Here is a 12,566-nt window from a genome sequence, read left to right as displayed (position 1 = left end):
AAATAACATTCTGCGTTAATTGTATCCTCTCCATCATTTACCACACCTCATTTTCAGTCCCGGTCCCTACTTTACCCTACCTCTCGTAGGATGGTCGTGATCTGTCACCCTTAACTAGATGTCTTTTGTTCGAATTTCTAAAAATGGTAGCTCGGTGTTCTAAAGCTTCCGCTATGCGCAGTGTTCGGAAAAGGGCCCCACCACAAGAGTGTATTGTATGCAACTTTATCTTGCATTTCTGTCATAGGCTGTTTTCAAGACTTGGACTCGTGACCTCCTGGTTACATGACAACAACTTTATCAGAATATCTAAAAATGAAAAAAGTTATGTCGAGAAAGCTACCCCTAGAAAGACCTCTATAGTGCACGAATACAACTTTAGTCAAGTTCTGATATAGAAACCGAACATAAAATAAAATAAAATTGATAGAGGGTAGAGGATTGGGGTAGGTGGGGTTGGGGGTTGGTCCACGCCATTAATTATTTATTTATTTATTTATTTATTTACTTGATGTCACCACCAAGCAATTAATGAAAATCATATCAATCCTACCTGTCTATACATATTATATACACAAGATATAACAAATAGATACACTTGATTCACTTTTCATTCTCCTCCATTTCCCTCCATTCAATTCATCTTTGTAAGTTTCACTTCATTACTTCATCAATTCTTCCATAGTTTTGTTTTTTAATATTGCTACTACTTAACCATGACTCGAATATCCTAGTATCCATTTTATCGAATTTCGAATTTTTTCTTTCTTCATCAAACTTGTATATCCTCTATTTGTCACATCCAAAAAATGGGTTGTTTTCTTAGTTCAACTAAAAAAACACCACCAAATTCTAACACCAAATTAGAAACCACAACTATAAATAGATATCCACCAATAACACTTTCATTTCTTGAGGAACAAAAAGAAGAAGTCAAAGAAATTCTTTCAGAAACTCCAATTATTATTAATAATAATCCCATTATCCATCGTACTAATGAAAAAAATAATATTCCAAAAAAAGATTTATCTCCGGAGGAAAAACAATGCCAAAATAATATTCATGATAGTCATGTTTACAAAATAGCCAGAATTTTCAACCCGAGAGAGCTCGGGGTCATTCGGGCCGGGCCGGGCTCGGAAGAGCCCGTGAAGGAGCTGGACAGAAGCATTTGGGCTGGGCCCGGTCAAAATGAGACATCTAAAGAACTCAGCAGACATATTCGATCCGGGTCGGGCCGGATAGAGATGAAAGGGGAGCTTAGTAAGAGCATACGGGCCGGGTCAGACCCGAAAGAGAGAACCCGACAAAGGTCCCCCGCGAAGTACCGGAACACTTCTCCCGCTGGAAGGCCGGGTCAACTATCCGGGTCGGGACAGACCCGGAACGCTTCTCCAACAAGAAAGTCGGGTCAACTATCCGGGTCGGGTCAGGCCCGGATCATTTCTCCATCGAGAAAAGATAGTGGGGAGAATTCATGCAGGAGATCGAGATCACCAATAATGTGTGGAGATCAAATTAACGGAGGAACAAAGAGCAGTATAAGCAGATGTTCGTCTATGAGGAAATCCGGTAAGTCACTCGGAAGGGTGAGATCTGAACTGGGTGACTGGCGCCGGAGTACGGCGCCAGAACCCAGAAATGGTAGTAGGAGTAATAGGGAAAATAGAGAAAATAATAATTATAGGAAGCCTTTGCCAAGTGGAATTAATGATTCTATTGAAAATCCACTTGTATCCTTGGAATGTTTTATTTTTATTTAGAAAAAAAAAATATATATATATATATATATATATTTGGGTTAGAATTTGATAATTCTTGAGAAAAATGTATCATAATGTATTAATGTTAGATTTGGATATTTAATTAATCTATGATCTTTTTATTTTCAGTGTGTTATTTTTCTGCTTTATTTTAGAAGTTAAGTTAAAAAGAAAGTGATCGAAAATACATGGGACATTGAAATAACAAAGTTTATATTTTAGTATCGTAATATAGGACAAGTTATGATTCTTGCAGAACTTAATTATGTCGAGCGAGACAGAAGTTTAATTTCAAAATCCACAGGTTATACTTATGTCTTGCAAGGTATAACTATTCCTACAGAATTTATGTCGAGTGAGACGAAAGTTGTCTAACCATGACTGACTTTTTTGTCGCCGATAATGTGATCGTCTCCAAAAGATAGAAAATACAACAACATACACCAGTGTATTCTGACAAGGTGAGGTCTGAGAAGGGTACATTGTATGCGGTCCATACGACTACCTCAAATGAAGAAGAGAGGTTGTTTCCGATATAGTATAGAGGTAGAGAATAGGGGGTCTGGGGGTATAGTGTACGCCAGATGCCCATGTTGGTACTGTTGCATGATCTCAGCTGCAAAATTTTGGACTAGACCTTTTACTCGACCTCGAGGTATTAGGGTTTTTGTGCTGATTTTTTTTTTACCAAGTTTAATACATGAAGACAGATAAATCAGATGACAAAGAAAAACATACCAAAACATAATATTGTTGTGCATGACTTAACGAACAACTTACTCTATATAACGCGATATTCATTTATATAGAGGCCACCAATTGAGCTAGAAATTCAATGCCTGTAAAAGCTATGTACATATATTGAGCTAACTAGGATTGTGGATTTGAGTCGGAGTTCAAGAAACCGGGTAAGGAATTCTATTGATGAAGAGGCCATGGATCGCGTTCAGGAGGACATGGTACGGGAGCAGGATTGGCGAGGAAAGTAGGGACGTCTTCTCCTGGCATCAACACAGAAACTTCTCGTGCTCTCATCGACACCTGAAGCAATAGCCAAGTCGTAACATGTTATAACCGGTTAAATAAACTAACTGATTCGCAACATTGCATAAGCTCAAAAGTGCAAATGCAAACAGAAACGATGGCATATGGCTGAAGAGCGCATCTCGTGATGTGTGAGTTAGCGCACTAAAGCATGCTATATGAGTAGCGAAGCATACTCATCATAGTGTCACACGTACTGACTGGTGCATCTATAAGTCGACGTAGGACATGACCACTAGTCCTTAGATGCCACATTTTTGCGATACTCATCTTGTCGATATGAAACATGTAATTTAAGCTGGAAAAGAGATATACTCTAAACTAGAAAAACAAAGTTTTTCGACGAGGCTGGCATCCTATATCGACTGTCCAGCAGGACATCATTGTAGATAATCGGACTGTTCTTCCGTGGATCGCAATCTTGAGGGAAGTCACATGCAAGTAGTACATTAAAGCTTGTAGAATTTTGTTTTTACGATTCTTTTCTGCGATATTTGGTTAATGGAAGGTTGTGTAAGCTTCACAAATTGTGCTTCGAATTGGACAAGGAGCAAACGACACAATGTAGCAGTCACCATGAACGCTAAGGTACAGATTTTTGTCCGAAAAGCACAGAATAGTGCGTTAGAAATGTCCTTGTATTATAGATTTACCAATGCGAAAACTTGCAGTTTTATACGAATCCAGCTATTATCGAGAGGTAGGTGACTTACCTAACCAACGAGTATTGTGGTGGAGTGGTAAGTACTCCATCCTTGACGAAAGCCTAAAGGTGACTGGTTCAAGCCTTGGGTATAGAATCGTCTTTGCTATAGGACAAGCGGTTTACCACTCAATCTGGGACTTCCTGGCACAAGTTCGGAATGTGGGCGGATGAGAAACCAAAAACATAAATATAGGTGACTTACCTAGAGTTCCATGGAAATGTTTGCTATTCCAAAATCAAGCTAGATCTAAAGTAGTTTACACATTCCTATATGTGTGGTGTGTCGATCATGGCGTTCTCCCAGAGCAGAGCTTAAAACAAGAGTCAGAACATCAGGCGGGGGCTTCTATCGATAAAGCTAAAGCAGCCATTCATTAATCCACCCTTGACATACTAAGAAAAGCATTCCTATATACGAGAAAGGCTACTGACTTGGCTGGTTCAACGAGGGAAAATGGCATCCGTTCAAACGCTGGAGCCTTCCTCTCTATACATTCCTTTTCCATAATCGTAAAGGTTCCTAGATTGCTGCTTTACGATAAAGATATGGTACCAGAAGTGGATTTTGAATATGGCTAAAGGAAAGACAAAAACAAGCCCAAATAATGAAACTTGTTTATGCTGAATTCCTGCGCGATAGCAGCCGGTTCTTATTGCATTCACAACAAGATAGTGTGCAATGTTGAAACTTCTTAGGTGTTAGTAGTAAACTGCAGTTCTTTGTAATGTAGAGAGGTAGTTTCCGATAGACTGTAGGTTCAAGGAAAAGCAATTCAAAGCAGTTTGAGAAAAGGAGTGACGGAAGTGGAGAAATGATGGCAAAATACTATAGAGAGCATGACAAATCAGTATGAAAAAAGGATCAGCAGTAGTCGAAAGTACAAGAAACAACAGATAGTAATGGAAATCGAAGGACAAGAAACTCTAAAGAGTAATACTACAACAACTAACTAATTTCTACTTGTAGCTTTCTATATTTGTCTTTAAAAGTCGATTTAACGTATAAACAATTTTATTGAGAAATCAATAAGCTACATTTTCTAGAATCTGAAACTCATAAACTCAAAATCCTAGCTCCGTCTTTGAGCTAATTATGATTATTTACTTGTTGATTTAACAAACTTTTAGTAACCAAAAACACAGACACAAATGAATTACAAGGAACAAAAAGACAACATAGGTATCTTATTTACCCTCATAAAACAACAATAACAACATACCCAGTGTATTCCCACAAAGTGGGGGTCTCGGGAGCGTGAAGTGTACGCAGTCCAAACCACTACCTCAGATGAAGTAGAAAGGTTGTTTCGGATAGACCCTCAGCTCAGGACAGTTAACAATATAACAAACAAAACATATAAAAAGCAAACAACCACAAGGGATATCAACACCGCTAGATAGTAAAGGACAATAACGGAAACAAGACACGCACAAGGTAATACTATAAACTATCTATTCAAAAAACATAGATATCACCAATACACCACGAACAAAAACTACAGGCAAAAATTCCAAGGAAAGACACTTGCTTTGGGAGTTTGATCACCAAGTTTTCCATTGAAACTCATCTGAGACTCAATGTCACCAAGATTCACACCGCTAGATAGTAAAGGACAATAACGGAAACAAGATGCGCACAAGGTAATACTATAAAATATCTATTCGAAAAACGTAGATATCACCAATACACCACGAACAAGAAACTACAGGCAAAAATTCCAGGCAAAGACACTTACTTTGGGAGTTTGACCACCAAGTTTTCCATTGAAGCTCATCTGAGACTCAATGTCACTGAGATTCCGGCCACCGGAAGGCGAAAAAGCAGGTGAATTAGGTCTGAGAAACCTCTCAAAAATGGCCATGACAAGGAACATAGATATAAGAATGGCAGTAGCAACAAAACCAAAAGAAACAGCATTAACAGAATTGTCAAAATGAGTCCAATGATCATCTTTTGTTATGTACATTGGTGATCCACTTGGTGATTGTGCCCAACCCCACCCCTCTACTTCTCCCATTCTCCTTTTTTTTTTTTAAAACCAAAATCCCAAAACCCCAAAACCCAAAAAGGGTCAAAAACCAACTAACATATGGTATTATAATTACCAAACCAAGAACTAAAAATGTTCAAAAACCAACCAAGATCAAGTCTTGAAATTGGGATGAAGTTATGCTAGTTTTATGAGCATTTCAAGAATTTGACACCATATAATAACCAAGAACTAAAAATGTCAAAAAAAAAACAATTAAAATCAACATTTTGGCACATTATAAACAAAGAACTCAAAATGTCAAAAACCAACCACGATCATTTCTTTTTACTCTTTTTTCGAGTAACTTTACAATACTTAAAAGAAATTGGAAATTTTATGAGCTTTTCAAGATTTTGAAACCATTAAGAATTACCAAAAACAAGAACTAAAATGTTACTTTTTACTCTTTTTATCTTTTCAAGATTTTGACACCATTATAAACAAAGAACTCAAAATGTCAAAAAAACAACCAAGACCATCTCTTGTTACTCTTTATCTTTTCAAGATTTTGACACCATTACAAACAAAGAACTCAAAATGTCAAAACACCAACCAAGATTATGTCTTTTTACTTTTCAAGATTTTGACACCATTATAAACAAAGATCTCAAAATGTCAAAAAAACCAAACCAAGATCATGTTTTTTTGTTCTTCCTTTTCAAGATTTTGATACCATTATACACAAAGAACTAAAAGTGTCAAAAAAACAACCAAGATTATGTTTCTTTACTTATCAAGATTTTGACACCATTATAAACAAAGAACTCAAAATGTCAAAAAACCAATCAAGACTATGTTTTTTTTACTTATCAAGATTTTGACACCATTGTAGACAAAGAACTCAAAATGTCAACAAAAAAACAACAACCAAGAAGATGTTTTTTTAATTTTCTTTTTCAAGATTTTGACACCATTATAAACAAAGAACCAACCAAGATCATGTCTTTTTTACTCTTTTTTTTCTCAACAAACTTTCACAATACTTGAAAGAAACTGGGAAAACAGAAACAGTTGATGATAGTTTTATAAACTTTTCAAGATTTTGACACCATTATATAAAAGGAACCATGTACCACTAAACATGAATGAGAAAGTGGAAAAAACATGAGGGGTTGTTTTATGTTTCACTTTATTATAGATAGAAATGACATGAACTTTTTTTTTTTTTTTGAAACTGAATTTAGCACAAGCCTGTGAAGACTTGTGCAATGTACTTCAGCAGCAAGTCTCAAAGGTTGTCCTTGTCCTTGGCACTTTTTAAATACTAGTAGTATTACAAGTTGGAAATATCACCTGTATTTTGTAATGTTGAAATTGACATGTGTATCTGCTACCGAAAAGAGTCAGAGATATATCTAAACTTTGACGAAATTTACTGTAACACGCTTCTAACTTTGTAGGATTCTATGACCCTCCTCGACTATGTATTGCCGTATTTGTACAGAAATATGGTAATAAATAATCGAGGGGATCATACAACCCCGCAAATTTAAGACGCATTACAGCAAATTTCGTCAAAGTTTAGATATATTTCGAAACCTTTTTTCCCTATCTGCTGCTTTACACATAATAAAAGAGCCATTTTAGTATGATACACTTGACCAGGATTTATCGAAAATAGTTTTTCTTTATTTGAGGTAGGGGTGCGATTTGCATGAACCGAGCTAGGTGACGAAAGGTGGTTCGTCGGAAAAGTACACTGTATATCTAATGACATTTGTTTCTGCCAAGGAAAAGAGTAAAAAATATACCTAAATTTTGGTGAAATTCGTTATAACACGTTTTAACTTTCTGGGGATCCTATGATCTCCTCAACTATTTATTACTGTATTTTTGTGGCATATATTTGTCCAGTTGGACTACTGCGTGAATATGCGCACACTGAACGTGTAAGAATCTGAAGTGGTCCACCTTGGCAAATATATGCCACAGAAATAGGGTAATAAGTGGTCGAGGGGGTCATTGGATCCCCGCAAAGCTGAGACATATTACAACAAATTTCGTCAAAGTTTAGATATATTTCGAACCTTTTTCCCATTAAAAAAAACTTTTTATTATGATGCACTCGATCCAGGATCTATTGGAAACAATTTTTTTTTCTTTGAGGTAGAGGTGAGATTTTTGCATGCACTTTATAGGACTACATCAGATATAAGTAACCGAGCTAGGTGCATGACAAAAGGTGGTTCGTCGAGAAAGTACACTGTATATATAAGATCATTATGTGTATATATTTCATATCGAACCCCCTTGACACAACTTTAAAACCTATTTCGAACCATTTCGATGAAAATCTTGCCTCCTTTTCACCGAGTATGCTGTTGTATATTAGTAAAATAGGCGAAGCTAGAATTTAAACTCTACGTATTTTAGATTCTAAATACAACTTAAAGTATTAATTATTTAGTTTATATGCATATTTAATAGTTGTTTTTATCTTTAAGTCCTATTTAATTAGTACACTTTGTGATCTTAATTTATAACTTAAAGATATAATAATTAAGCAAAGGTGGATCTACAATAAAATAAAACCATGCGTTCACTTGAATTCATTATTTTTTTTTTCTTGTCTAGATCTTTTATATGTATTACGAAATTCACTTAATATGTATAAATATTTGTTTTTGAACTTTAGATATCATTATATATTAACTTAAGCCCGCTATAGGCACCCCTAAACTTGAAATCTTAGATCGAGCTCCATAAACTTGACCTGCTATTTTCTACACGATAACTGGACCTGTTATTGCAGGTTATTTAATTTTTATTTTTTTTATGTAAAAAGCTAAGTAACCTGCAATAGCAAGTCAAATTTATCTGATAGAATATTTTGTACACTGATAATATACAAAACTTGAACTCTTTGGGCCCTTTCAATTGGGCCTATTTGATTTGCTTTTTCAGATCAAAGTTCATCATACATGGCCCAGCCCAATAACTACTCTTGTGCTTTTGTCCAACTTTGAATAGCCCTCCTCTCCTTGTTCACTATTTTTGGCAAATTAATTTTAGGGCAAGCAACACAAATTCCGGCAGTTTAGAATTTAATTATAGAAAATTTTGATATCTAGCATAATTATTAAAATCTTAATTTTGGATCTGTCGAGATACATAATTAGCTCTTGATACATTTTTTCGATTTTGAGTCTGCCTTGATATATTTTTTCTTTTGTAAAGATACATAATTAGTTTCAGATATATTTTTTTTATTTTGGGACTATCGAGATACATAATTAGCTCTCGATACATTCAACGAAGATATATAATTAATTGAAATTTTTGTAATTACTTTATAAGGGTGGAAATTTGTACAAATATAGTTAAATTAAGGTGTATATTTATGTTATTTGCCCTAATTTTAAAGGAATTGAACTTTTCAAAATGAACAAATATATAACTCAAGAAACTTTTTTTTTTTTGACAATCTAGATCTATAATACATAAAATATATTTATTGATTTGATATAAATATCTGATTTATTGTGAAAATCTAAATGAGCTGTTTTTTCCTTTTTTTAAAAAATTATCCATAAACATTATTTTTAGAAGACATGTTAGTGGTCCCTTATTGTGACAAAAAGCTCAATTTTGGTCCCCTTTTGGTACACTTTTCAATAAACTCATGCTTAGAAATTAATTTTTATATATCAAATTATTTATCATGATTTTCTTTTAAATATTTCTTAAGATAATAGAAATTAAAAGGAACTTTTAATTAGTTTATTCTTATTTGATATATTTCTTAAGATATAATTCTGTTCATTAAATATTTATTCTATTAAGGTATTTATAATCTTTAAGAGCAATTATCACAATAACAATGATAGTAATAAATGCAGTGTAATCTCATCCCGCTAATGAGGTGAACAGATAAGATATACACAAAACTTATCCTTATCTTTATGAAATAAAGACGCTATTTCTGATACTTCTTTATAATTCATTCAGTTCAAGATTGGTTCTGAACGTCGCGTAACATCATCTTCAACCAACTTCCCCCCTATTGAAATAAAATGTTATCAAAGTAGAATGGAATTTTTTTTTTTTTTGAATTTTTAAAACGACAAATGACATTGAGATAATTATGTTAGAAATTATGACACATAATTTAATACGAAAAATAAATGTAGCACCAACAACTCTAATGAATGTAGCCCATCATTATAAAATAAAGTTCACATCCCTTTCGGTTAAAATTTCAGCTAAAAGGGTTTAATATTTGAAGAAAAATCAGTCGAAAAGGTTCAACACATACTGTCTATACATAAATAATAATTTTAATTTTGTATAAATAATATATATTTTTATCGTAGAAAATTTGGATGAATCTTCTGGCCAAAAGCTGACTCCGCCCGTCTCTCTCATTGGTCCCACTAGTCACTTTTATGGCACGTGTCAACAAATGTACTCCAGCTCATCATTATCCACGTGGCATAAGTTGCTCTTGTCTAGCTTAACATATTAGTATTACTTATTAGTCAGATTAATAAATATATATTACATGGTTTTTAAATAGTATTCATGTCGTTTGGTTGGGTTGCTAGGTTGCATTACTATAACCACGTTTATTATTATTATTTATTTATTTTCAATTCATATAACAAATTATTTAAAAAAGAGTTGAGACTTAAGAGACAATAAAGTTCGATTAATTTGAATTTGAATGAATCAAATGAAATTAGATGCTAAAAAAAAGATTTCTCTATCTAGTATGGACATGTGTCTACATTGGCGGAGTCAGTATTTTCATTGAGGTGGTTCAGAAGTATATATTCGAACTAATTAAAGGGGGTTCAACTATACTAAATATATATAAAAAATATTTTTAATCATATAAAAATAGTATAATTTTTCGTCGAACAAGGTCGAGTCCGCCACTGCGTGTATACACATGCACATAATAAGTATGTTTTAACTTATCTGCTTTAGTAGGTAATTAGTAAATGCGATAAATAACATTAAAGATAAAAGTTCAGGCATAGTAAACTTTGGCATAAATTAGATGGGTATCAATTTTTCTAAAATTTAAATCCAATCAAAATCAAAATAGAATCGATTTGGATCGATTTTTGATCAAATCGTGAACATCCCTATCCACAACCTTCGTTCTACTATCTGTTAAACTTCGAACTTTTGTGCTCCCCAATCTCCTATAATGACACGTCCTTGATAAATTAAAATTATATTCCATCATATATTATGTCTGCTATCTATTTTCAATATTTTTTCGACGCATCTCTATGAATAATTTGAGTGGGTGGGTGGGGTACCCAACATGTCTATCTAATTGTCTAATTTCCCATGTTTCCAACCAACAAAATAGGGACAACACAATCTCTAGGTACATGTCCTACATTGTCAAGGGCTACTATTACTTACAACACTTTTTAGGGTCGTTTGGTTGAAAAATTAACTATTTTGAGATTAATTATCTCGAAATCGGTTATTTCAAAATTAGTTATTTCATTATTAAAAAGGAATAAAAATAATATTATAATTCTGGAATAACTAATTGAAGAATGAATTATCTCATGCATTTTATCCCAATCAAACATAGGGTTAGCTCATCTTTAAATTAATTTCAAAATTAATTATCCCTTATCCTTCCTACCAAACGACTCCTTACCATATAATATCCACCGTAGATCATCTTGATACACCAGTCAATTCAACAACCAGTGACGGAGCTAGAAATTTTAGAAAGAGTGTTTAATAAAATAGAAACTCCTTTAAAAATATTAAAATGATTGCAATCGCTGGGAGTCGAACCCGTGTGGCGGACCCACTCTAGCGTTTACAACACACCTTTCACCACTAAGCTACATCCCTCATCTCGTATGTGTTAAAGTTGTTCAAACTTTTATAATTAACCAAATAGAATAACATTTCATCTGTATACACGATATAATTTTTCGGCTAAGGTTGTTCATCTGACCACCCTTGATACAAGGTGGCTCCGCCCCTGTCAACGACATAAATTGAGTCAAAAAAATTAAGAAAACAAAGGCCCATGCATGCAAATGAACAGTTCATAACTAAATTTCGTGTCTTCTATCATATTCTCGATAAGTTAAAATTATATCATATCATTTTTAATATTTTTTCGACCTACCTCTGCCGATAATTTTAGAGGGGTAGTATCATGTCATCTAATTGTCAAATTTTCCATTCTTTAACCAACAAAATCTCTAGGTATATGTCCTACATTGTCAACGGCTAGGATTACGTACAATACTTTTTTAGTACGATATGCACCGTTAGATCTTCTTGTCAATCCAACAGACAAGCATGCAAATGAACAGTTAATAACACACGTGAGATGGCGCGTATGAAATTTAGGGTTCGTTTGGTTATATTAGATGAAATCATAATTTAAAGTGAAAAATATTTTGTACTTTTCGAATTATGGTCAAAGTTGTTACGATATGCTTTAACTTTATCGAAATCCTATTATCCTCTGAACTCAATTTTAACATATTTTTATAACCTTGTGCGCTGACGTGACATCTTTATGACATAAAAATAAAGCTCATGTCAAAGGTGTCATGTCAGCTAAAAAGATTTATAAAAATACGCTAAAATTTAGTTTAGGAGGTAACAAAATTTCCGTAAAGTTAAAGTATGTCGTCACAAATTTAGTCATAGTTTAGGAATACTAGATGCTTTGCTCTGATTTTAAATCATGATAGAAAATTATAATTTGAAATATTTGGGTATTTGGACATACAATTTGAACTTTTAATATTGTATATTTTCTCATAAATATAAAAACTTCATAAGTTGTTAGAACTAGCAAAATTGCTCTAGTTCTTTATATAATCTTATCAAATAAGCAAAAGTTTATAACAAAAATATAATACACTATCACAAATCTATTTTATAAAATAAATTATTTATCAAATGATAAATTAGGCAGATAATAAATGATAAAGTAAGAGTTGATTTGAAGTAATAATAAATTGTTTAGGCGTTTGACTATGAAAACTAAAAGAAAAAATTAAAGTAGAAGTTAAAGTCGGA

General features: G+C 33.4%; 2 protein-coding genes across 2 annotated transcripts; one reads left to right on the top strand and one right to left on the bottom strand.

Annotated features, from left to right (window-relative positions):
• Nucleotides 1-594: 594 nt before the first annotated feature.
• LOC124897626 lies at nt 595-1,793 on the top strand. Its single transcript, XM_047410656.1, has one exon. It carries the CDS (start codon nt 810-812, stop codon nt 1,761-1,763), a length of 954 nt encoding a protein of 317 aa, XP_047266612.1. The 5' UTR covers nt 595-809; the 3' UTR covers nt 1,764-1,793.
• A 685-nt stretch (nt 1,794-2,478) lies between these two features.
• On the bottom strand, nt 2,479-6,780 carry LOC107869857. The gene is made up of 2 exons (XM_016716266.2): nt 5,250-6,780; nt 2,479-2,804 (listed from the first exon to the last, which is right to left on the bottom strand). The coding sequence occupies exons 1-2, from the start codon at nt 5,529-5,531 to the stop codon at nt 2,682-2,684; spliced, it is 405 nt and encodes a 134-aa protein (XP_016571752.2). The 5' UTR covers nt 5,532-6,780; the 3' UTR covers nt 2,479-2,681.
• Nucleotides 6,781-12,566: the final 5,786 nt, after the last annotated feature.

Source organism: Capsicum annuum, chromosome 4, assembly GCF_002878395.1.
Source record: "Capsicum annuum cultivar UCD-10X-F1 chromosome 4, UCD10Xv1.1, whole genome shotgun sequence".
NCBI classification, from domain to species: domain Eukaryota; kingdom Viridiplantae; phylum Streptophyta; class Magnoliopsida; order Solanales; family Solanaceae; genus Capsicum; species Capsicum annuum.
This window is presented reverse-complemented; position numbering and strand designations above follow the sequence as displayed.

What these genes read in the sequence shown, in the direction of transcription:
- LOC124897626 (XM_047410656.1), top strand. Translation starts at nt 810, where the DNA reads ATGGGTTGTTTTCTTAGTTCAACTAAAAAAACACCACCAAATTCTAAC.
- LOC107869857 (XM_016716266.2), bottom strand. Translation starts at nt 5,531, where the DNA reads ATGGGAGAAGTAGAGGGGTGGGGTTGGGCACAATCACCAAGTGGATCA. An exon ending in TTGGTGGTCAAACTCCCAAA is followed by an intron (nt 2,805 to 5,249) that starts GTAAGTGTCTTT and finishes CTATTGCTTCAG; the next exon opens with GTGTCGATGAGAGCACGAGA.